This window comes from Apium graveolens, chromosome 2, assembly GCF_009905375.1.
Source record: "Apium graveolens cultivar Ventura chromosome 2, ASM990537v1, whole genome shotgun sequence".
Taxonomy (NCBI): Eukaryota; Viridiplantae; Streptophyta; class Magnoliopsida; order Apiales; family Apiaceae; genus Apium; species Apium graveolens.
Window position 1 is genome coordinate 315,866,118 of NC_133648.1, and position 27,043 is coordinate 315,893,160.

General features: G+C 34.2%; 4 protein-coding genes across 4 annotated transcripts; 3 read left to right on the plus strand and 1 right to left on the minus strand.

Annotated features, from left to right (window-relative positions):
* The first annotated feature begins 1,452 nt into the window (after window positions 1–1,452).
* On the plus strand, window positions 1,453–6,392 carry LOC141708855 (translation initiation factor IF3-2, chloroplastic-like). The gene is made up of 9 exons (XM_074512666.1): window positions 1,453–1,798; window positions 1,894–1,933; window positions 2,029–2,088; window positions 4,259–4,311; window positions 4,467–4,522; window positions 4,619–4,652; window positions 5,419–5,491; window positions 5,568–5,660; window positions 5,990–6,392. The coding sequence occupies exons 1-9, from the start codon at window positions 1,515–1,517 to the stop codon at window positions 6,131–6,133; spliced, it is 837 nt and encodes a 278-aa protein (XP_074368767.1). The 5' UTR covers window positions 1,453–1,514; the 3' UTR covers window positions 6,134–6,392.
* A 137-nt stretch (window positions 6,393–6,529) lies between these two features.
* Window positions 6,530–12,703, minus strand: LOC141708854 (AUGMIN subunit 8-like). Its single transcript, XM_074512665.1, has 7 exons — window positions 12,560–12,703; window positions 9,615–10,983; window positions 9,244–9,363; window positions 8,307–8,423; window positions 8,147–8,236; window positions 7,056–7,163; window positions 6,530–6,907 (listed from the first exon to the last, which is right to left on the minus strand). Exons 2-7 carry the CDS (start codon window positions 10,866–10,868, stop codon window positions 6,839–6,841), a joined length of 1,758 nt encoding a protein of 585 aa, XP_074368766.1. The 5' UTR covers window positions 10,869–10,983; window positions 12,560–12,703; the 3' UTR covers window positions 6,530–6,838.
* Window positions 12,704–22,255: 9,552 nt separating this feature from the next.
* On the plus strand, window positions 22,256–22,675 carry LOC141704191 (uncharacterized). Its single transcript, XM_074507497.1, has one exon. It carries the CDS (start codon window positions 22,256–22,258, stop codon window positions 22,673–22,675), a length of 420 nt encoding a protein of 139 aa, XP_074363598.1.
* Window positions 22,676–22,705: 30 nt separating this feature from the next.
* Window positions 22,706–23,320, plus strand: LOC141704202 (uncharacterized). The gene has a single exon (XM_074507503.1). It carries the CDS (start codon window positions 22,706–22,708, stop codon window positions 23,318–23,320), a length of 615 nt encoding a protein of 204 aa, XP_074363604.1.
* The last annotated feature ends 3,723 nt before the right edge of the window (window positions 23,321–27,043 follow it).

Below are 27,043 nucleotides of genomic sequence, written 5' to 3' on the forward strand. Positions count from 1 at the left end.
AGAAGGACATATCAGGTGTCAGAATCAGATGTACTGAACAAAACTCCGAAAGAATTTCAATTCTTTCATTACCTTTTAGAGGTAAAGTCTAATATTACCAGGAGATGGTCAAACTTCATATTGAAGACCATCAGAGATAAAGCAAGAAATTCTGGTTCAAGATTTACAGAATTCATTCCAAGTATTGTTGAAGATGATGGAAGTGAAATTCCTATGAAGAAGGATTATGCTAAGCTTGAGGTAATACTGAAAGAGAAATGTCTATGCTACAATGAAGACTCTTCTCATCCTAGGGTAATAAAACTGGACAATGGTTTAGAAAGAAACCATATCTCTGCTATAAGGACTGCAATCTATCAGATTGGGAGTCAGAATGAAGAGATGAAGCAAGTCAAGACTACACTCTCTCAGGTCCTGATGATTAAAGAAGAAAAGCTGATATCACACTTTGTTAAGAATCATTATGAATTCAGATTGGCTCAGCGAGATTGGTAAAAGCTACAAGGACTGTAAGTTGTAGTTAGTTATTCAGATAAATTCTTTATGCATTTAAACTTAAATGTTTTTGACATCATCAAATCTATTAACTTGTATATTTTGCATAATTTACAAGTTGGGGGAGATTATTAGATATATTTGAGATGTTATGTCTTATATGTTTCATGTTTAGTTTTCAAATCTTAACAAACAGGAAATATCAGGACTTACTGGAATCAGTACTTACTGGAAGTCAGAACTTCATATCAGGACTTAAGGTCATATCAGAACTGAAGTACGGGAGGACTTACAGTTAAGGAAGGAAACTGATTAACAGTAGAAGATCGTGACTAAAACAAAAGAAGATATGCATGGAAAGAATTAGAAGACTGGAAGACTTGTATAAGATATCAGATTGATATATTTTAGGAGACAGAATTATATTCCATATCAATTAGAAGTTATCTTGTAACTGTGTAGTATATAAACACAGATATAGGTTTACACTATATGTGTTATCATTATCGAGATACATTATTCATTGTAACCTAGCAGCTCTTAGTGATATTTGTTCATCACTGAGAGATAACAGTTTCATTGTAACAGAATTTATTATATTGAATATATCTGTTTACTGTTACTTGTGTTCAAGATCGATTTGATTGTAATAACAATATATTCAACCCTCTTCTACAGTGTTGTGTGACCTAACAAGTGTTTAAAACGATCAAAAATCTTTTTATAAGATATTCTTTTTGAAAAAACTCCAATTTCTTTTCAAACAAAAAACAAAAACAAAAACAAAATGTTATTTTAAAAGTTTTACCCTTAATAATAAAAACCATATTTTTAATGCAATAACAAAAACAAAATGTAAGTTTGAATAAGATAAGTTTTTTTAACAAGAGAATCATGACAAAGTGAGAACTTTTTAAATTGAGGCGTTTGTGAAATAAATATGGATAATGTTGTCCACTCATATATTAACATAGCAGGAGAAAGAAAATCAAACAAGCCATAACAAAAGCTCAATAGCCATGGCTGCGCTTAGCAGCACAAGTAGCTTATTCTTCCCATCAAGACTCACTGTTCCCAACTTATCTTCCCAATCTAATCTCTACCCACTTCGTATTTTTCAATTTCAAACAACCCCTTGTTCTTCTTTTTCACAATCATCAACTATTTCCATTTCTCACAATTCCGTCACCGCCCGTTACGGCGGCGCCGGAAACTTCCCCCGTCCTAGCTCCGGCGACTCTAGGCGTAATCGAAAGGGTGGGTCTGATGATGATGATCAAGCCCTTAATATCTCTTCTATTAGGTACTTTTCTTGATAATTATATTTTACTTCATTTTCTTGTTTTTTTTGTTAATATTGTAATTAAAAATGTTTTTTTAATGTTGGTTTTTTAATAGGTCTGATACTGTGAGGCTCATTGATGAGAAACAGAACATGGTACTTACATTTTTCTGTTTATATAATATTGTATGTTCATGTAATTGAGTCACCCAATTACTTAATTTATTGAGAAGTTTTATGGATGTTTGTAGATTGGAATAGTGTCTAAGAATGAGGCTCTTCAAAGGGCTGAGGATGCGGAACTTGACCTCGTAAGTATTTGCATCCCGTAAACAATGTGAGAATAAAGTTCATAAGGTTAACTCAGGAAATTTCCTGATGTAATCTCAGGAACTTCAGTCTCTTATTTATTATCTGTTTTTTTAATTATATTGTTCTCCCCGTTCTATAAAGTTGTCGTCTTTTTACTTCTTTGATAGTTTAAATGTCATTTGTTTTATTGAATCCCGGTTAGAACTGAGTACTAGTTGCTAACAACTCTTTGATACGTGAAATTTGTCAAATCAAATACCTATTATCTTGTCAATGGTAGTGACTTGTGAGGCTAGAGAGAATCTTCTGGCACTATGATGTCGTTATAATTAGGAGGTTCAAATTGCTTTTTTCTAGCTTGTGAGAAATTTGGAGGATACAGATTTCTTTTGTAATTCATGGAAGTTGATTTTCTCTATAAACCTTTATGCCAAAGGACTGTCAGTTCCGGTAGTAGTGCCAATTAACCACATTATTTTTAGTTTGACGGCACTTATTGGATGTTAATTTTTCTCTGTAAGCTTTTATGCCAAAAGACCTACAGTGCTGGTAATAGTATCTAACGCACCAAGTTTAGTTTGATGGCTTATATTTAACTCATCTTGGTTGATATTCCAGCACTTCTATATTAAAAAAAATGTACCCATCTTACATTGTGAAATTGGGCATGTTAGTATTAGATGTCAAAAAATATAAGTACTGTTTTCCCCCGTTTTGCCACCAATATCAGGAGAAATTCATTCACTCCTGTTGCCTGTCTAGTTATAGAGATAAAAAAGGACATAAAATTTTCATTTATATTTTCGAAAACCTGTACACCTTGTAGTAAAAGAGTTGGTCGAAACAATTGTTCAGTATCATTTTACGTGCTTCTAAAAGTTTCCGAATGGATAGAAGGCTTTTATGTTACCAATTCTCCCAAGAACATCAGGTATTAGGAGACCCCTTGCTAGAGACTCGATCCAATCCGACTTAATTAACACGTATAACAATGGAAATAAATCTGAACAGAGCTACTTTAGACATACACAGAAATGATTTAATTGAAAGGGTAGATATAATTCAATTGCATTCTCTTACAATACGAAGGAATTAGAAATGAACCTAGCCACAGTTTGGGAGGTGGTACTCTCCAGCCACTACACTTCAATACTCAATAATTCAATGCCCTTTCCTTACTCACACAAACCCTAATATATTTTCTCTCTGCAATTACTCTTTTACCCCTGCTGTATTTTAATTCCTTTTAGCTCCTTTAGTCCTTCTAGCATACGTAAGCAATCCTGGCCCACTCTCCTGCCCAGTCGTAGCACCTCTCACTTTAAAACCCATATATTTTGGATTGAAGAGTGAACCACATGAGCCCATCTTTGAGACTATATTATTCATTCTTAATGTCATAAATAAATTTTGGGAATATTGATGTTATAGTTATAGGATCAAACTTGAGATCGCTGGGTCAAATAATCTTTGATCCCATTTGTAAATGATCAATTCTCCCATACTTGAAGGTATTAGGAGAGTGGCTTTGGCTTAAAATTATAAATATGTAGAGATTCGTTGCTTTTAAAAGTACATGTGAGAACAGTTTGGTGTAACAAGGTGGCATTCTTTACTTGGATGAAGACATTAGGCATGATTTGAAAGTTAGTAATACTTGAAATACACTGTAGTGCCATTAGAATTACTACGCAAATTATGAGCAAGAAATATGCCCACTTGCTTCCGGTTGCTTCCGGTGATTGGCAAGATTGCGTAAAAGCAAATGGTCAACTTTTAGTTTGTGCCTGGTATTTTTTACCGTGGAGTGGGTTTTAGCTAGTTTATAAGTCAGGAGCAAAATGTCTATATTCGTTACGAAGGCTCATCTTGTGTACATTTTTTCAGAAACCACATTTATTTCTTTCTCTGGCTCCTATACTTAATATGCAGCATAGGGATCCAACCCCCGCAGGAGATTTAGTAAATATATATACAAATCTATGGGGAAAAATTCTTTAGGTCTATGGTTAGCAAGTTGATGTTATAATAAGCATTACTTGTGCCAATTAGCTCAAATTTTTTGTATATACCAAAAGCGGTTTACTGTACTTAAAAAATTCAGCTTTTGTTTATAGAAGTCAAGTTTTGGACCATCGTAGTGGAATTAATTCTTTTTACATTTTATAGGTAATACTGTCTCCAGATGCTGATCCTCCTGTCCTCAGATTGATGGATTACAAGTAAGGTTACTTACACTTCTTATTATCTATATTATTACATGGGAATGAAATACTATAATTGCATCGAAGCTTATCATTAGATTCTTATTTTAATATGTCATATAATTTTTTGGAGCCGTAATGTATTGATTAGCAATTTTTTTTCACTCCTACAGCAAATTCAAATATGAGCAGCAAAAGAAGAAAAGAGATCAGCAAAAGAAAAGTGCTGGTAAATGACTTCTATATAATGTTATTGTTACCTTAAAGTGCATATTGCTTCAGTTGCTAGAGAATATGCTGACTAAGTGTACACTTGAATTCTTAGCCCATCGCATGGATCTGAAGGAACTAAAAATGGGGTAAGTCCTACAGTACGGTCTCACTGGCATATTCTTGACTGACTTTTGTCTTTTTGTTGCTTATTGTAAAATAGCTATCGAGTAAAATAATATAATATAGCATGCCCTTCCAGTTGAAAGGCTGTAGTTTGTCCTCTGTAATTCTTTGATTCTATCCTGTAGGAAATGAAAAAAACTAAACACAAACTGATGAATGAAAATATTTAGCTTCGGCAGGTTCACATGTAAAAAAAGGTCTAATAAATCTTGAGATTTGGTAATTTTTGAAATAGCTGCTCAGCTTGACGAGGGAAATCTTTAGTTATCAGGGGACAGGGAAGAATGTGGTTTATATCAATTTACAAGTAATTGTGAATACTTGTTCTGTAGTCACAGTTACAATTTTTGGATACGCTTGCTCTGTAATGTTCAGCGTGTTACCTATAAAAAATGCATTACATTACAAATACATGTCGGTTGTAGGTAAGTGAATTAGGACCTTTTAAGCATTTGTCAAAATTGTTGACTACGTCAGTTTAAGTGACCGTGAGATATACTCCCTCTCTCTATATATATTCGTGGACTTCCACCCTTGATGCTAATGTTTGATCGCAGTTATAAAAAAGGTAAGAGTTGAGTTTCTTAAAGAATTTAATACTCATTTTTGTAGAAACGTGTGATTATATGAATACCTCATTAGTTCATCTGTCTTAATTTTTATAAACACAGAGTACTACAACTAAAAGTGGTCATATTCTTGAATTCTTCCTTTTGCTCATGTTGGCAGTTACAATATTGACGTTCATGACTATTCTGTGCGTTTGAAAGCTGCTCTGAAGTTTTTGAAGGCTGGCGATAAGGTTTTTCCAAATATTCACAATGCAGAATATCTTCACACTTGTTCTTCCTTGTCAATATATTGGTTTCTTGGCGCAGGTTAAAGTTGTCGTGCAATTAAAGGGCCGTGAAAGTGACTTTAGGAATAAAGCTATTGAGCTTATTCGACGTTTCCAGAGTGACATTGGAGAGGTATTTATTAGTATATCTTTAAAGTAAATCTCCACATGAAAAAAAAGGTATGAGCAAGAGTTTTATAACATAAGTCTGGAGCTTTGTTGCAAATTATGAGGAGGAACAAATTAAGCATTACTTTTTCTTGGAAATGTATCCTTGTTAATTGTATTATATGAATTTTTTGATCATACATCAATAGTGCGTACTAAAATGGTATTGCGTCTCATTTGCTGGTTTCGATTATAGGCACAATTTTTTCTCCTGTATTTACTCTATCCATATTTAAGCTCTTCCCTTTTTCTCATTACTGAATTGTTTGCATTTTTTATCGGCCTACATTGCAGCTTGCAGTTGAAGAGAGCAAAAGCTTCAGAGAAAGAAGCATGACTCTGGTAATGGTACCAAATAAAGTTGTTACTGTACAGAAACCTCCGGAATCTCCAAAGAAGAATGAAACATCAGCGAATGAAGTTTCAGCTGCTGTCTGATTTTAACCATAATATCGATTCTGGTTTTAATTTTGCAAAGCAGGACAAAGCTTCAATCTATTTTTCTACTAGAACAGAGTTTTCACAGTCTAGTATAGGTTTTAGTGTATGATATGTAGCTTCTGTTTATCTTTAAATACAACGAAGGCTCTACTGCTTACCAAGTTATTAAATCTTCTGTCCTTTGTTGTAGTGTGTGTAAACTGTGTATAATGTGGACCATTTCATTTGGTGTTAATAGCAAACTATACTTGAAGAAGTGAGTTTTACCAAATGTCACAGAAAATCAGTGACATTATTCTTTGAATTCAAGTTTTATTATATGCACAACGTTGTCGATAAATAGCTCCTATGAATTTCAGACATGCTTTCTCCTCTTCATTGCAACATCATCACTGAACTAAGAATTTACTTTTGTGCAAACAAAGGGTATGTTCATACATCAATTTGTAAACTTCATTCCTTGCTTCATTTGCATTTCTTTTCTGGCAACTGATATAAGAATTACAGCTTTTAACAAGATGGCGCCAAGGAAAGAAAGAAAAGAAAACAATAACTTTCATCTTTCTACCCCCCAAAAAGAAGAAAATATGTACTTGCTGTAACCTATGTGGCTAGTAGTTGTATATCATCTGTTGAGGCAGACCTTACTGCTGTTGTTAGGTTAGTATCTGGTAGTAGCAAAGAAGAAGGGTCATTTTTGTATCAGTCATTTACCACTCCCCAGTTCTGTTTCAACTGTACGAGATGCGTCCTAAGGCTGTCTTCTTCTACCTGACAATCGATACACAAATATATTTGTCATACATGTAAGAACTAGAGAAGAAAGCAAGATTAATCCGGTATACAAATACAGAGTACAAGTGGAATGAGAATTTTCTGATGAAATGAAATGAATTAACATCTTTACAACTTTTCTCACCTGCATAGCAGCTGTAGTTGCCAATAAAGCTTCAAATTCGTCAAGCATGGCTCTTTCCTCCGCTGCTACATTAGCAAGTTCAGAAACCAAGCAATTCACCCCTTCAACCTGTCCATGCGATATAAGAATTACTCGGTGACCATATTAAAATTTCTAAAATTATCGATGACATGAAATCATGTCGACATTGCAAGAGATTGATGCTAAACACTCAGAAACTGCCTGGGAATGACATGACATTCCAAATATCTGATCAGACGAGGGAAAATGTTGCACAGCTAGTGTAATTTCAGTAATTGCACCAGGCAGACTGTGCTTGTGATCCCTAACTCTATAGTCAATGTGATCTTTAAGTCTTAGAGGTCTAACCATTCGAAGTTGAAAACTAAACGTTGCAATCAGAAATTTAAAGCAGCAGGCAGTGAGGGACCATATGACCATGGCAGGGCAGGACTATTTTGGTTGGCTGACTTTGTCCAACAACACTAACATGCTTCTATAGTTCTATCCTCATGAATACCTCAGTAGTACCTAATGCAGGCCAGCCCTAGACCGTTTAGTTTATTACGGGACCTATACCTTTTAGAATGTATGATAATTCAAGGAGTTGGTACAACACTTGCAAGTTTCCTGCTAGGAGCGTTCAAGAACAGTATTAAGTAGGCCTTTTTGAAGTCCAGAAGGGAGTATATTTCAGATGTTCAAGGGTCTAAACAGAAAATAACTTAATTGCCTGACTGGCCCATTTGGACTGCAGCAGATTCATTAGAATTCTCCAAGTGAACTTTTTAAAGGTATCAAATTTGTTTTTCAGGCTAAAAAACTTAGTACTTCATCGTGAATGAAGGGGGCTAGCTCAGAAGAAGACATTCACATAATAATCTCCATATGCACATTTTTTAAAGAATCAAAATTATTCTTGGTGCATAAATGCTTGATACTTTATCATAATCAGAAGAAAGGCAAAACTATAGGCAACTTCAACTTCAAGTGTACAACGTAACTTCAGTTGGCAAAACATATAAGCAAACGATTTCAAACTAGAAACATTCTGGTTATGTTACATCTAAAGCATCAGTTATTGAACTCACCATTGGGAGTACAGAAGAGATGGATAATCCCACTGTGTGCATTACATCAAAGGCTGAGCACATAGCTGCCTGCACTGTATCAAGATCTGCCTGTAGAATTTACAAAGTAATTAGATGCTATTACTTCTCTGGTGATCTCAATAAATTTGGGATGACATACCTTTGCTCCTTCTGTGACCGGAAGGCGGAGAGTGCTTGCCTGCAAATCTTTAATAGCCCCTGATACAGCACAACTATGATTTTTTTCGAGTGAATGCCATCTATCAAGGTAGGTTACCTGACATCATGCATTAAAGGAATTATCAGCTGTGCATTGTTTCAAATTAATAGATGATGAAACAGGTACAGATGTAAACAATGCACTGATTGTGGTTGGGGATCTTGGGGTTTGGGGTGCAATCATATGATCTTCAATCCAGATTTTGTTGAATCAACCAGAAAACAACTGTACATGTGTTCTTATAAAAATTTAAAGGAACAAACCAGTGAAAACTGATAACAATTCAAAGAAGCATATTATATGCATGTCAGACCCGACAAAGCTTGTTCCGCAGGACAGTGCTTAAACATTATTGGTTGTTCTACAATACACAACAAGCCCATCCATATCATCACTAGGATTCAAAGGCATGATAACTTTCAACATCTGTAGACATTAGAGATGAGGCAGATATCTTACTGAACTAATTACTTAGTCTTGCTAATCAGTAAACACCCTAGCAAACAAGAGATAATCAACAAAGAATGGAAGCAACTGATGACAGCTTTTGATTACATGAGTGATTTATGAATGCAGAATCATGTGACTCTTTAACGACCATATAATTTTCTCTGAATTAACTTTGGCAATTATCATTTTCTTTTCGTGAACAATATTCTTGAAAATCTCATTATGCACAAAGTATATTTCTAATTTAAAACAAGTGTTCATAGGGGAATCACACACGCGTTAAAGCATGAGCTCAAAGATACAAAAGTGATTACCGGATGTTAATGCTCAGCTTTCTATTTTTAAATGGTATAATTTTAGAATTTCATATGCCAATTCAAAAAGAACTAAACGCCTTGAATGATATTACAACTAAGAGGAAGTTTACTTGTTCGTTTAAAACAGAGGCCAACTTCAGTTTCAGATTCAGTTGTTGGAGTGCAATTCTCTTCTCAATGACCGAAACCCTCAGCTCTGAGGTAGATCTACACACATTGATCAATGTTTTCTGCAGATCAATAGAAGACAATTAGTATATACCAACAAGACATTCTGTGCAATCAATTAAAAGAACTCGTGCTTGGGAACATTTCAAAGAATGATTTGCACGATTTAGAATGCAACAAGATTTAAATTTTACATAATATTACTGCAATTCTATCATCAAGGGAAACAGATAAACACACAGGTTTGTTACGAAAATACATTTAGAAACAGAATAAGAAGGATCTTGGATTTTCGTAAGATTAGAATTAAAACCTCTGCAGTTAATTTTTGATAACTTAGTGTAACATGTGCTCGGGCATTGGCATATCTCCATTGCAAATGTGTATTGTACAGTATCCTCAGTTGACACACATCTTCTATGTGGCTTGTGACCTTCTTTCCCTTTTTAATATCAGCAATATAACTCAGTACAGATGTCGAACCATTAGCTTGTCTGGAGGGACTGGATGGTCTTGCCCGAGATGGACTGACTCCCCTAGATGGAGCAGAATTCAAGGTTGTTTGAGCTGGACCGGGACATCTAGAAACAAAAGATGAAGGCATAGATGTCTTATTAGGTGATGCAGGGCAAGAACCTGGCAAAGATCGAGGCCCTCCATCAGGAGAAACTAACTTTGTTTTATCAAACAATCTTGAAGAAATAACTTTAGGTAGCCTTAATACATTATTCCCACTTTTTACTTCTCCACTTCCATCGGGAGACATGAGCCTCACCACATCACTGGACGACTTCTGCAGGGGTGTTGTGAAAGAACCGGGTAAGGACATTCGCCTCAAAGAAGGTGCTGCCATTCCTTGTGAAGCTGTCGAAACTTTAGATGCTTTACTAGAAAAATCAACACTTTTAGATGAACCATTTAATGATGATCTTCCACCAATTTTGCTAGGCAATCTGTGGTCATCCACTTGCCGGGTGTTCAAGTCTTCATCTGGCTTGGAATTTTCGGATTGATCAGGAGCATTCTTTCCTTTTAGAGGGCTCCTCTTTCTCTCCGGTGTAGGCTTTCGCGAACCGTGCACTGAACTAGTCACTTTATGTGCTACATTTGATGACTGCCTCAGATTTCGATCAGACAGGGCTTGTGCAACAGGTTTTTCTCTTTTACTAACCGGGATTGAAAAGATATCAGACTGAAAAGAAACACTAAGACTACGCATTGTGGAAGGCCATAATCCCTCCCCTGTCCGACCGCTCACTAACTTCCTAGATGCCAAATGTACTGGTTTTACTGCATCATAACCTGATGCAGATGGACTCCGCGGTGAAGGTGGTGTTGCAGGCCGCTTCCTTTCAGCCGATATAGCTCTCTTAGGGACCGATACAGACGATGCCGTGCCTGCCCTAGAGCTCGGAGAAGGGCACCGTCTCGGACCTGAAGCTGCAGATGAAGTTGATGATCTATACCTAGAACTAACATCCCTAGATCGGCTAGTGGTTTCATTTTTTCTTGATGACTCCACTGCTGAATGCTTCAATAATGCTTGATCTAATTCAAGTACATCCATCCACACTCTCTAAACTGGACCACATTGATATCTTAACTCACACATTATCAGCCTTTTCGAAACTCCAACATTTGATTACTTAACACCAATTTGCAAAACAAAAGATCCTTTTTATCTGCAATAATGTACCTCAAATTTACAGCCAAAAGTAGGAATAAGAATACTACAGAGAGGAAAAAGAAAAAAGATGTTACAGACTTGCAGAACATACAACTTTACAGATACTCAGATCTATTATACAATTTCATCAGCCACTAAATTCACTTTTAGACATGTTATTAACATTAAACACAGTTTAGGTGGATCAAATTCAGACAATAGCAGATGTACATAAATCAAGAACATAGAATACAGCTATAAAACAAGTTAAATGGTCCTACAAAACAGATTAATAAAAGAAAAGATGCATTGTTCTCCTCTGCCTTAGAATTTAGAGGATTGGTGGGGAAAATGAGGGAGTGAGTTGAAGGATAATACAGATTACAGAGAAAAGGGTGCACAGGATAAGATGGCTCCTATATATACCAGCACAATGTGTTTGTAAAACAGTGGCGGAACCAGGATTTCAAAACAGCCCGGGCTAAAAAGAAATATCATCAATATTTTGTTGCTAACCGGGGCTTCATACTCCTTTTTTTTTGTAGTTTTTTAACCAAAATTCGGGCTTCGGAAAAAAAAAGGATCTCTATTAAAATTTTCCGCTTAACCGGGATTTCAGCCTAGGTTCACCCCTTGTTCCTCGGTGTAAAATACTATTATTTTTCTTACTGTGACTTTTCCTTTTGTTTAGGCCACCAAACTTTTGTCAGGCTCACGGGACTGTAGTGGACTGCTGTGCTGGATTCTTAACTTAAGCACACATACATTTACATTTACACCCAAAAACAACAAACTTTCTTTTACTTGTATCTTCATCTTCTACTTCCTTTCTTAGTCCAATTATCATCCGGACAAAGAATCAAACGAAAGTGATGCTTGGTAAAATAATAAATCATAGAATTTTAAATTACTCGAGCCCCCGAAAAGTTTGTCTTTTACTTATTAATTATCAATTCTGCATAAAACAATTGTCAATTTGGTCTGATTTTTTGTTTCTTAGCACTCCATCTTATTACAATCAAGCAGAGAGATGAAGCTGCATAGGAAATTACCTCTCTTACAGAAATCGGGATAAATCACTCAAAAATCTGTCAAAAATATTTGTCCGATTTGACCGATTTTCGATAAATTATCCGATTTTTTAAAAATCGTCAGATAAATCGCAAATCGGTATCTCAACCGAAGAATTCCGATTTCCAAAATCAGGAACACTCAAATTACCTGTAATATATCTATATTAACTCTTCGCAAAAGAATGCACGAATTCAGCACCCGAGTGCCATGTTGAGTTATCGGTTTCCCTTATTGATTGAATTGTGCATCTACAACATGCTAATTATGTTTCGTAACTTATGTTGAATTCTACTAACAATCGCGGAAAGAAGCACAATTGTTAACATAGTTATGTTATCACAAGGAACCATTCATGTTTTTATCCCTAGATTAATCATATGTAGAAAGTAGAAACTTATAGAGAGCAGAATTATACACACAATTAACAAATCAAATTATTACATTTACATGCACACCAACGGACTAGCAAACATTCCATGAACACGAAAATAAATAAATAAATAAATAAATAATCTAACCGATACGAAGTGAATCGACAAACGGAGAGTGACCGGCGACGATAAATTCAGGCGAGCAAGCGTACTTGAATCGTCTAAATTGCGCACAAAGTTGGAGAACCGCTACATGTAATAAACTGAAACTACTTTAAAATATGAACAAGGCTTACGTGTATTTATGTTGGAAAGACGTTGAGAATTAGTTAAGGTGGACGAGGCCGTTGTATTGGCGCCACCTTGTGGAATAATTAAAAAAAATGTCGCAATCTTAGTTAACGTTCGTTTACTTGCCGTTCTAAAGTCAATAATAACAACTTTCTTCTTTCTTATCCGCCACAATTTTGGTTATTATTCTTTGTTATGACTGCAACTTTGTTGGCCTCAAATATTTTATAAAAAAAGTTTGTTTCTTTTTAAAAAAAATTATATTTATTTAATTATCTTTGGGGAGTGGGAATGGAAATACCAACTAATATAATGGAACTAGGTGCTCGTTTGAGAAATCTTAAAATAAGTAACTTATTACTTAAAATGAATAAGAGACTTATAAGTGATAAGTAAATGGATACTTATAAGTTAAATAATTGTTTTGTTAAATGTCAAATTTTTTTTAACTTAACTGAGCTAAAATAAATAAATTTTAAATATAATTGTCTTAATTCATAAATTTTAAATTAGAAAGACATATAAAAACATAAAATTTTAAAACAAAAGTTAATAAAAAAGCGAAAAATCAAAATAAGCTGAAAAAAAGTACGTCATTGCTAACATTTAACTTATCAGCTTATAAGTTATAAATTCGACTTATAAGCTGGGTCGAAAAACACTCATCAATAAGTACGTACGGGCTTATAAGCGAATAAGTAATTTATTTTCTGCAGCCGAACAGGCGTGTGTAGTCCAGTTTCTGATTTAAAATAAATATAGTATGTAAGAAATAGTTTGTTTGCTGAACTAATCCATAAGTTTCATGTCAAAAAAGGAACTAATCCATAAATTATTGTTTGGAATTGATTAAAAAGTAGAAAATTATTTATCAAATTATTTTATTTTAAGGTTCTAAAATCTGCTGATAAGAGCAAGTTTAACGGTCACCTAATTTAATTTTTAAATAAAAAAATAAAAAATCTAGTAATTAATAACAATTAAATAAGAATAACTATGTTTTGTCTTGATCATAGTTACCGGAAATTAGCTTATCGAAAAATAATGTTTGTTTTCGAATAATCTATACTCTTTACCAAAACACAATGGAACTTAAGGCCCATTTGTTATCCCTAAACAGAGATGAATGGCCTTATTTGATCTATTCATATATATATTCATTCTGTTTGGGACTGCAACAACACAATTGAGCGAATTTTTTAAATATTAATTGATCTATATCTAAAATCAACTTTTATACCAAGGAATATATCAACTTTTTAAATTACGAATCAACTTTTATGCTTCATGCTTGGTTTTATTATCTGAAAAAAATTTGTTCGAGGAATATATCAAGGTTAAAAGATGACATGAATATACACGTGAGTTATTAAATGGTTTCAATACACAATGTCAAGATATGATGCATTGCTCTCATGTTGCTTATATACAACTTTGTAACCTCTTTAAACAACGAAATTTGGTTGAAAATAGTTGAAATGTAATCGTAGATGAGAAAATTGATGTATTTTTGCATATTATTAGCTATAATGATCGCTTTATGAAGGTGAAAAACGGATTTCAACACTTTACAGGAACACTTCACATGTATTTTCATTACGTGTTGAATGAAATGATGAAATTTTCCAAAGAAGTCATAGTCCCTACACCGTGTGACCAAAACACAATAGATCGAGAAGACAAACAAAAGCTACTAATTCAGTAAGTTATAACATATTATTTATTTATTTAATTACAAAGTAAATACAATGTTTCAAGGAAGTAATAACAAATACATATATCCCTATATTACAACTTACAAGGGCAATTGGTGCATTAAATGGTACTCTTGTTCATGCAATTGTTCCAGCTAGTCAACAAGCTCGATATAGAGAACGGGGCGAGGGTGAATGTTGTCAAAATGTTCTATGAGTGATTTTAATATGATATTCACATTTGTTTGAGTCAGATGAGAATGAGTTACACATGATTCGAGGATATTAACAAAAGTTGTGGCTGATACTTAATCTAGTTTTCGACTACCACTCCCAAGTATGTTCCTTTTATATGCTTTACAATATACTCCCTCCGTCCCATATTGAATGAACCACTTTGACTTGCGCGGTTTTTAAGAAACTAATATAGACTTAAATCTTAACCACATAAAAGAGGTAATGGGGTGATAAAGTAAGTGTATTATATGAATGTGTGGTTGAAATAATTTAAATAGATACTAAAAATGGTAAGTTCATTTTTTTTTGGACATCCAAAAAAGGAAAGTGGTTCATATAAAATGGGACGGAGGGAGTATTTTTTATTAAATATTTCATATTGATAATAAAAAAAAAATATTATTATCTTAATTGCAGATAAATATTATTTTTATATTGCTGCATATGCAAATATTCATAGTTTTCTAACTCCATATAAAAACACAAGATATTAGCTGACCGATTTTCGGAGGCTACATGCTTTGGCTAAGGAGGAAAAATTTAATCATGCTCATGCACAGTTGAGAAATATTATAGAGCGTGCGTATGGTGTATTGAAAGCACAATTTTCTATATTAAAACAAATGACTCTTTACACGTTTTCAACGTAAAAGGGATATCGTCATTGCATGTTTTGCAGTTCATAATTTTATAAATGTGATAACAATATCTCGAGTGACAGTGATAGAGAGGAAAATGATGAAAATATGATAGAAGAGTCAAAAGATGAATCACACTGAACTTCTCCCGTCTCCCCGCCCCAGCATAGCGCTCTCAAGGAATACATTTCAAGAATAGCTTACGTGATCAAATTTCCTTGAAACTTTCACCGAATTCATAAACTTTGTAATTCACTATAAATTTTATTATGACATGATAACTGTTTGATAGGATTTTATATTTTTGTCTGTTGGAATTTGTACAATTAGATGTAAAATTTTGGAAAAAAGTGACATTCAGATAATACAAAATTTTATTTACTAAATAATATTATTCATTTAGAATTCAGATTTTTGATTCCTTCGAATTATTCAAAAATATTATTCATTCAGATATAATCATTCCTTTGAGATGGTGAAAAAATTTGAAACTTGAAAATAGATCTGATTCGAAAAATATTTCAAAAATTCCGGTTTGAAAAAAATGTCTTCCGGCCCGGCCCGAGACCCAAAATTTTTGGATTTATAAAAGTCCATAGGGCTAAGCAAAACCAAACCGAAACCGAAAAATCGAACCAAACTGTGCTAATTCGGTTCGGTCCTGATTTTTCAGAAATTTCGGTGTATTCGGTTCAGACCGAATAGACCGAAATAAAATTTGATTCGGTCCGGTTCTTTTAAAAAATATTTCGGTCCGGACCGAATAGACCGAAAAGACCAAATTGTAAATACTATAATTTTATTTTATATACATTTTACAAATATCTTAAAATTATAATCATAATTTTTAATTTATAATTATATTTCTACACTCTTATTATTCTATATATCACCTTACTTAAATTATATTTTAGATTTTATAATTTTGTTTTACCAATTTAATACAATTTTATTTTTGAAAAAAAATCGGTTTGTTCGGTCCAAAACCGGATCGAACCAAATTATTTCGGTTCGGTTCGGTCCGGTCCATATTATAATTTTGGTCTTGTTAGGTCCAAGAAAAAAATGCTAATTCGGTTTTTCGGTCTATTCGGTTCGGTCCGGTTTTGGACCGAACCGACCGAATACTCAGCCCTAAAAGTCCATGTGAAAGACTAGGTTTTTCAAAAAGTCCGGAAAACACTCCATTTCTGCCCATAAAAATTTTATTTATATAAACTCTAAAAATCTAGAATATTAAAATTTAAAAATATCAATATATTCAGTAAAAAGCCCGTATAAAGTTCTGGCTAGTGAAAAAGTCCGGATAAAAACTCAATTCTTTTTATATAAAATATATATATATACAATATTTTATTTTTTTAAAAAGAAATTGGTGTATCAATAAGAAAATTCCCGGTCCGGCTTGATCCTGCCAAAAACAGGCCTCATATTTTATAAGAAACGTAGTTCAGTTCGTCCCAATTTAAAAAAGCCTAGACAGATACAATTCTAAAAAACCAAAACCCAGAAAAAGGGACGGCGTAACGGATTTTATGTGCATCCCATAACCCAATAGTATAAAATACTAAAATTTTGGTAATCATTGTATAATTTAATTAATAAGATTCACTTCAACTTGGTGTCCGATTCCTGTAAATACATAATTATATAAATTTAATTATTAATTTTGTTATTTGATTTCACCAAAGTACATTTCTCCATAAGTATATAATTAAACAATATTTATCTAATAATATTTATTTTTTATAGAATTTATCATGCTTGTTAAGTTGATAAGTCGAGCCTAGGCGCTCTAGTACCTTCAAACTCACTAGTCGACAAGTCGCTCGACTAGTCGTAAAAAGTCGATAAATAGTCGACATACATATATTTAGAGCAATTATAATATATGACATAAATTTACACATATCAACTTTAGAATTTAAATAAAGCTAATAGATAATAAGTTCTAGTACCCAAAGTCAAAATAACTAAAAACACAATAATGTATCAAAGAGTGAAATAAACTAAACAAAGATAACTATAGATCAATAATCATCCATCTCATCATCATGATCTCCATCTCCCTCTTCAGTATTCTCCTCCGGTGGTAAATCATAATCATCCTCAACGTCCTCATCATCAAGAGGAATATTGTCTTCATCTTCCCTTTCTTCATCATCATCAATAGATTGATCTTGTGTTGAACTAGCTCCACGTCGACTATAAGTAAGTGTGGGATCACCTCTAGCTCTCCTCGGAAAATTGTGTCTCTCAAGTGCTTCGGATGCACCCGAAGCTATATCCACCGCACTCCAAAACCTCTCCTCAATTTCATCAATCCACTCATTAGTCCATTCCAAGTATTCAAGTACAAGTGGATCAAATTTCTTTCCAAGCTCACGCCTTTTTTTGAATCTTGAATCTCTCTTTCGGTTGTATTCGTGTGTATCTAAAGCAATGAAATGAATTATATGAAATTAGTTCTCAAGTAGTAATAGTCGGGAATTTGTATTAAATTAATATTTCAAGAAAGATGAGGCACTTACAAACTAAAATGTACTCCAATTACGTTCACAACCGGAAGATGAACAACACAAACCAACAATACATTTCGCATGATTGGAGTTCAGTTGCACGACCTCCATATGCATCCCACACATCCCACCAATCAACTAGTATGAAAAACAAGACTTACACAAAATAAGTATTTTATAAAATTACCAAGTAACTAACTAGTGATATGAAATATATTGAGTTTTAAAGTGAACTTACGAGGACATTTTTCCTTTATATGCTCAATAGCCATCTCCCTAGCAAAGCCTTCTCGTGTGTTTTTGTAGGCATCGGCAGAATTACTTATTTGTTCTTTGTATCCCGATCCTTGACCATCTTCTCAAGCACATCATTGAAGTCTTCCCTTACTCGGGAGGCATAGGCAGGATTCGTCTTAAGAAGATCAAAATATTTTCCCGGATTAAGAAACAAGACAGCCCCATACAAATGTTTTCCCATTTGATTATTCCAACGATCCTCAATGATCTTCATTACTTTGTTCTGAATTACAATTTTTTCACTTCCAAATATTTTCTTGATTTGGACTTTTGCATAATCAATAGCAGATGCAACTTCTGCCAAAGCAGGCCTTTCGTCACCATCAGCTATGTGCAACACCTGAAGAAGCGGCTTTGATGCACTTATACAATCATCAACACTACACCGAAAGATAGAAGAGAGAACAGTGTCACAAACCCTCCTTCCATTTTTTATTTTTGCCAACTTGGACATGGTCTAATCCAAGCCACAAAACAAGTACCGCAATGGCTCTTGGTTCTTTTGTAGGCACTGTAATGTAAGAAAGACAGTACCAAATCTTGTAGCTCCAGTCCTCACTAAGTCCCCTCCATTAGTATTCTCCCTCATAGCATCAAGGATACGCCCGTGCCTATAGATAAATATAGTGCATCTTCTTGCTTGATTAATTGCGTTCTTAAAGCTTGGGATTTTGCCAACATCCTCTAACATCAAATCAAGGCAATGAACGACACATGGAGTCCAAAATAGTGTAGGCATCCTAATCTCCAAAACTGATCGGCTAACTTGTAGTTTTCCCCATTATCAGTCACCACTTGAACAACATTTTTCACACCAATTTCCTTAATCTTGCTTTCAAGTAAGTTCGCCAATATTTGTGCATCATGTGATTCGCTTGAAGCATTCACTGAACCCAAAAAGAAAGTACCTTGAGGACTATTAGCAAGGAAGCTTATAAGACTCCTTCCTCGTCTATCCGTCCATCCATCCGACATAAGAGTGCAACCATATATCTTCCAAGCCTTCTCGTGCTTCACCTTCAATTTTTCTGTTTTTCTTTGTTTTTTTAAGTAGAGGCACCCTCAAATCATGATATGTTGGAGGCTTCAAACCGGGACCGTATTGACCTATGAATTCGATCATCACCTCATAACTCCTAGAGTTTGCAGCATTGAAAGGAATCCCACATTCGTAGAAAAGTTTGCAATATGCATAAAGACTCGTTCCTTCTCTTCTGGCATCTTTAGGCGATTTTCCAAAGTTGCTTGCTTTTGCTCCTGGTGTGTGTCGATCTTCAACAACCTGTTCCGAAGTCCTCATGAGCATGGAAGCAACAAATTTGAGCTACTTGCTGGTTTTTTGAAAGAAAATGACTGAGTAGCAGCCTTGTCTTTTTTCCCAGCAACTGATTTTGAACGTTGGAGAGTATTTGAGGCTGCTGTTGAAGGTATTCCTTGAACAACATCATCGTTGTCATCTTCCTCAACCTGTTGCACATTTTCCTCTTTTTATTTGCACAAACTCTTATATTTCGTTGGAAATTTCTTTGGTTGTTTTGGAACACTTGACAATATCCGGATAGCCTCCAATTAGGTGCTGTTTAAACCGATTCATTCCTCCATGATTTTGATTCCCGCAAAGAATACATTTGATTATATCTTTATTAATGTCCGTAAGGGGATAATATGCATACTTCCATCCCGGATTATTTGATCATTTAGATTTTCTTTTAGGATCTTTAGTCATCTCTCTCCTTATATTTTCATTTTCAATTTCAGTGTCCATCTTTTTATGTAGAAAATAAATTAGAAGCAGCAAAGAATTAGTAAAGCAATTCAAAGTGCAGTGTAGAAGAGCAGCAGAGAAGCAACAGGTAGCATAGCAGACTACCAGTGTGTATAGAACAATAGAAGTGCAGTGATTCAGAAGATCAGAAGCAACAAACGTTGTTTGTAAAATTTTGATAATTTGAAATACAAAACAGCTGTGTAAAATTACTCAAAGCTGGTCTGTAACTGTAAATTTATTCAGGAGTTTTGCTTTATCAAAATTATTCAAAACAATGTTTGAATTTTAATAACTTATACTACAAAAATAATAAAAAAAATTGAAGTTGTAAAAGTTACAAACAAGAGTTTTTTTTAAGATTTTGAGGTGAAATTTTAAAATAAAGAAATAAATTTGAAGTTGTAAAAATTATTTTCTATAGAAATGAATAATCTATAAATAAATAAGAATAATATTTTATGTTATATACATAACGAGAGGAAGAGTATCGATAAGATAAAAATTGTTATTTTAAAAATAAAAATAAAAACTTTTTCAAATAAAAAGTAAAAATAACGTATGTCTATATACACTAATTGTGTGTATATATATTCAACGTCGGGAACAAACAAACAAAAAGAGAACAAAAAAATGAGAGATGAAAAAGAAGATCGGAGAAAAAGAAGAGAGATTAGATGAAGAAGAAGAAGAAGAAGAGATAAAGAATTTATCGGAGAATAGCCGCCGGAGAGCAGCCAAAGACGAGATCGGAGCCACCGTCGTGGGATAGAATTGGAGATGAAGTCGTCAATGTTATGAAATGGAGACTTGAGGTTTCAATTAAAAAACACGTAAGTGTTATTAAAAATGCCTAATTTTACAGTTTGGGTCGGGTAATTAGTCGGGTTTTAGGCTGGGTACCGGATCGGACCCGGGTAAAACCCATGGACGACAAACTGAACAAGTCAAGGCCCGAATTCCTTTTCCATGTACAACCCTCACTTTATTTCTAATTTCAAGTTAAATTCCCTACAAGTATATATTTAAATAATAATATTAATCTGTTATGTACAAGCTATTTGTGAATGACTTTTGCTTAGCACGACTTTTCAAGTTCACAACCTTTTGCCATTCCAAGCTTTAGATCTTCCAAACCTTTGGCTTTTCATTATCTTGTAACCTATGATTAGATGGCCTATATAAAGGCTTGTTTTTACATTATTTATATACATGAATAAGATGAAGATTATCCTCTCAAAAGTTTCTCTAGTTTCTAGTATATCTATTATATAAATATAACACGTTATCAGCACGACGTTCTTATATTTAGCGTTTCTGTTTTTCTGGTGGCCGGGAGTCGATCTTTTAAGGTACTTTATCTAATTACTTCTTGTAACATGAAGTGCATGCTAATACTAAATGTTCTGAGCACACATGCTGGTACTGGGTAGGCATCCTACGCCATAAGTTTCATGTTCTTTATATGACGGCTCACTTGTTTTCTGTAATGCATGTGTAATTACTTGTCCTTAGCATACAAATACATGACATGTGCTCCATGGTTTTCTTGGCTTGTGAATCACAAGTGACATGTGGTGGTGTAGCTTTTAAACTTGTTCATTTAATTTTCTGTATATATGTTTTGGGGTCTTCCTTTTGCTTTTGACTACCAGAACCTACTGCCTTTTTCTTTAGTTGGTGGAGTTGGATTTAGGTTTGGTAACTCATTCACTCTTATGTTTGTACTATGGACTCAACGATTATGGTTCCTGCAGTTTTTATAGTCTTATTATTTCCTATTATTTTCTAACCGTGTTATGATAATTAAGGTGAATATATAATTTTATTATATGTTCTGTATAAAATGTTTTATTCCACTTATTTATTAGTGTTCTTATCATCTTTGTTATAATTTGCTATTATTTCATATAATTTTTCTTTTAAATATAATTGTTTTAAATATTTGTGATTAAAAAAAATATGTATTTGTAATAGATTTATGTGCACATACTTGTCCCGTATTTTTCTGAACCAAATGTATAACATATTTTTAGTATGTACATTATGTTTACTTGGTAATATATTTTAGTGACATGTTTGATCCTTTTATACCATGCATATAAATTCTGGTGTATTTTTAAATATTAAACCGAGGTTTATTAAAATTGTTATTCTCTTATTTTGATCTTTTCCTGCATAATATACCTTGTACGTAGCTTTTGCCATGTGAAAGATTTTATTTATATTCAATTGATATGCCTATTTTTAAACTTATACACGCATTTGGTTGTCAAATTTTTGTTATTTTGTGAATATATATGCTTACTTCTTAATAGCAATGGCTCGTGTATGAATGTGTATTCTTTTATACGTGTTTGCTTTCATGAATTTAATTTAATTATATTTTTGTAGAAAGAAAAATGTCAAATCTCACGAAACTTGAATTCAACGCACTTGATATCACCGGAAATAATTATTTAACGTGGATTCTTGATGCTGAAATCCACCTTAATGCTATGGGTCTTGGAGACACCATAAAGGAAGGAAATGTGAAAAGTGAGCAAGAAAAGGCAAAAGCCATGATATTCCTTCGACATCACCTTCATGAAGGCTTGAAAACTGAATACTTGACTATTAAGGATCCGTTAAACCTTTGGTATGATCTAAAAGAGAGATATGATCATCAAAAAACTGTGATACTCCCTAAGGCTCGCTATGATTGGCTACACTTGTGCTTGCAAGATTATAAAAGTGTAAGCGAGTACAATTCAACAATGTTCAAAATCACTTCTCAACTAAAATTATGCGGTGAAAATGTAACCGATAAAGATATGCTGTAAAAGACTTATTCCACTTTTCATGCCAACAATATGCTCCTGCAGCAGCAATATCGTGAACGAGGGTTCACGAAATATTCTAAACTTATTTCTGTCCTGCTTCTTGCTGAGCAAAATAATGAACTTTTGATGAAAAATCATCAAGCTCGTCCAACTGGTTCCACACCATTCCCTGAAGTGAATGATGTTACTAATAATGATTTTGGACGAGGACGTGGATTTGGACGAGGCCGTGGACATGCCCGTGGACGTGGTTTTGGGCATGGTCGATGTCATAAATATCGTAACTTCTCAAATTTTAAAAGGAAGCCTCACCACCAGAAGTGGACAAAGAATGAGGAAAAGCCTAAGGGAAATATGATGGGTCAAATGGTTGAAAGCATTTGTCATCGTTGTGGAATGAAAGGGCACTGGAGTAAAATATGTCGTACCTCCAAACACCTCGTTGATCTCTACCAAACTTCTTTAAAAGGTGTTGAGACTAATTTTACTGAGCAACATGATCCTCTGGGTCTTTCCCATCTTGAAACTCACCTTGGTGGAGATAATCAAATTGATCCACCCAACTCTACTCACATGAAAGTGTCTGATTTTTTTGGAGATGGCAATATGGAGGTGGCCAAATTTGCCGGTGATGATGCCAATTAAATAAAAGGCCTTGTTTTATTTTATTAAGTGTTTATGTATTTACGGATGAACTATAAACTTTTTGTTTGATCTGTTGCTTAATTTCAAATCAATGGAATGTTATGAGATCTTTTATTTTCTAATTTTGCTTTATTTTTGTGAAGAACATGGCCAGCAGCCTCTCATCATATGTCATAAAAGATGAGGAATCACTTTGCTTAGCAGACAGTGCAACAACATACACAATCCTAAAAAATCAAAAATATTTTTCGCATCTAAAGTTAGCTAAAGCTAATGTGAACACCATATCTGGTGCATCAGATCTTATTGATGGCTCTGGAAGAGCAAATATAGTGTTACCTAATGGAACACGACTTACTATTGATGATGCAATATTTTCCATCAAATCAAAAAGAAATCTTTTGAGTTTCAAAGATATACATAAAAATGGATATCACATAGAGACAACAAATGCAAATGATGAAGAATTTTTTTAGATCACATCAGTTATCTCAGGGGTGAAGCAGCTAATTGAAAAGCTCCCCTCATATAAATCTGGATTGTATTACACCTTCACAAATCCAGTTGAATCATATATGGTGGTGAACAAAAAATTAGAGGACCCAACTAATTATATGATGTGGCATGATCGTTTAGGTCATCCGAGTTCAACAATGATGCGAAGAATTATAGAAAACTCAAATGGATATCCTCTCAAGAACAAAATTGTTCCTTTATCTAAAGATGTCCCTTGTATTGCTTGTTTTCAAGGAAAATTGATAACTAGACCATCTCATGTGAAAGTTTCAATTGAATGCCCAAAATTCTTGGAGCAAATACAAGGAGATATATGTGGACCAATTACCCCATCTAGTGGGCCATTTCAGTACTTTATGGTACTCATTTATGCATCAACACGATGGTCGCATGTTAGTTTATTATCCACTCGTAATGTTGCGTTTGCACGACTCCTTGCTCAAATAATTCGGTTAAGAGCACAATTCCCTGATCATAATATAAAGAAAATAAGATTGGACAATGCAGGGGAATTTACATCCCAATCTTTTAATGATTATTGTATGTCGATTGGGATTGAAGTGGAACATTCTGTTGCCCACGTACACACTCAAAATGGTCTGGCCGAATCTTTCATCAAAAGGCTACAACTGATTGCTAGACCTTTACTTATGAAAACGAATTTACCAAATTCTACTTGGGGACATGCGATTTTACATGCGGCTTCTTTGGTTCGGTTACGACCGACCTCTTATCATCAATATTCCCCTATGCAACTTGTAAATGGTACAGAACCGAATGTCTCTCATTTAAGAGTTTTTGGGTGCGCAGTTTATGTTCCGATATCCCCTCCCCAACGAACAAAAATGGGATCCCAAAGAAGATTAGGGGTATATGTTGGGTTTGACTCTCCGTCAATTATTAAATATTTGGAGCCCATGACTGGTGATTTATTCAAGGAAAGGTTTGCCGATTGTCAATTTGATGAGACAGTTTTTCCTGCATTAGGGGGAGATAAGATAAAATTTGAAAAAGAAAAGCAAGATTTTTTATGAAATGCAGCATCCCTGTCTCATTTTGATCCTCGTACAAATCAATGTGAACTTTAAGTTCAAAAGATTATCCACCTACAAGAAGTCGCAAATAGATTGCCTGTTGCATTTACTGATGTCAAGAATGTGACAAAGTCACACATACCAGCTGTTAATGTTCCTTGTAAAATTAAACTTCCTGAAGAAGATAATAAAATCATGCTAGCAAATGAGTCTAAAGCACGCCAGAAGCGTGGTAGACCTATTGGATCCAAGGATAAAACTCCAAGAAAAACAAGAAAACTTGATAAGGAAGTTGGTACATCAAATGACATCATAGAATTGATCACTGAAGAGACGTCTTCTAAGGATGATCAAACACCTGAAATTGTTGACAATGAAGAGATCTCGATAAATTATGTCATTTCAGGAAAGACGTGGAACAGAAAAGAAATTGTCATGGATGATATATTTGCATATGCAGCTGCACTTTACATTTCTGAAGAAATCGAGGATCATGAACCTAGATCGATCTATGAATGTAAAAGAAGAAATGATTGGCCAAAATGGAAAGAAGCTATTGAAGCAGAATTGAAATCACTTGAAAAACGCCAAATTTTTCGACCTATTATCCAAACACCTACATGTATAAAACCCGTCGGATATAGATGGGTCGACGGGTATTTGTGCATAAAAGAAATGAGAAAAATGAAATTGTGAGATACAAGGCACGCCTTGTTGCTCAAGGCTTCTCACAAAGACCGGGAATCGATTATGAAGAAACTTATTCCCCGGTAATGGATGCAACAACATTCAGATTTTTAATAAGTTTATCAATTCTAGAAGGGCTCCGAATGAATTTAATGGATGTTGTAACTGCCTACTTATATGGGTCACTCGATAGTGACATTTACATGAAAATCCCTGATGGATTAAAAATGCCTGAAGCATATAGTTCAAGACCCCGAGAGATTTACTCAATTAAATTACAGAGATCATTATACGGATTGAAATAGTGGGGTCCTATGTAGTACAATCGTCTCAGTGAATATCTTTTGAAAGATGGATATACTAATAATGTAATATGTCCATGTGTTTTTATTAAAAGGACAAAATTGGGGTTTACTATCATTGCAGTATATGTTGATGATTTAAACATCATTGGAACCCCAGATGAACTTCATGAGACGATTGGATATTTGAAAAGAGAGTTTGAAATGAAGGACTTGGGTAAAACAAAACTCTGTCTTGGTTTTCAAGTTGAACATTTATCTAAATGAATCTTTGTCCACCAGTCTTCATATATTGAAAAGATACTTAAACGGTTTATTATGGATAAGGCATATCCCGTGAGTACACCTATGGTTGTACGATCCTTAGAAAAGAATAAGGATCCATTTTGCCCAAGAGAAAAGGGAGAAGAACTTCTTGGTCCTGAAGTACCATATCTTAGTGCCATTGGTGCACTAATGTATCTTGCCAATTGTACACGTCTTGATATTGCATTTTCTGTTAACCTTTTGGTAAGATATAGTTCTGCTCCAACTCGAAGACATTGGACTGGTGTGAAATAAATATTTAGATATCTTTGAGGGACAATGAATATGGGTTTATTTTATTCTAAAGACTCAAAAGTGGAATTAGTTGGTTATGCAGATGCAGGATATCGGTCTGATCCACACAAAGGGAGATCTCAAACAGGTTATGTATTTACATATGGTGATACCGCAATATCTTGGCGGTCTACAAAGCAGACTCTTGCAACAACCTCTTCAAATCATGCTGAATTATTGGCACTACATGAAGCTAGTCGGGAATGCGTGTGGCTAAGATCTTTGGTCCATCATATTCGGGAATCATGTGGTCTTTTAGTCAATAAAGGAAGCCCTACTGTTTTATTTGAGGATAATGAAGCATGCATCACTCAGACTCGAGAAGGTTACATTAAAGGAGATCGAACAAAGCACATTGATCCAAAGTTCTTCTTCACCCAACGAGGTGAAATTGATGTTTTTCAGATTCGATCATGTGAAAATTCAGCAGATTTGTTCACAAAAGCACTTCCTACATCTTCCTTCGAGAAAATGATACACAAGATTGGAATGCGTAAACTTCGGGATATATTGAAATGAGGGGAAGATATGATATTTCTTTTACATTACATTATGTACAACACATGTACTCTTTTTCCTTCACT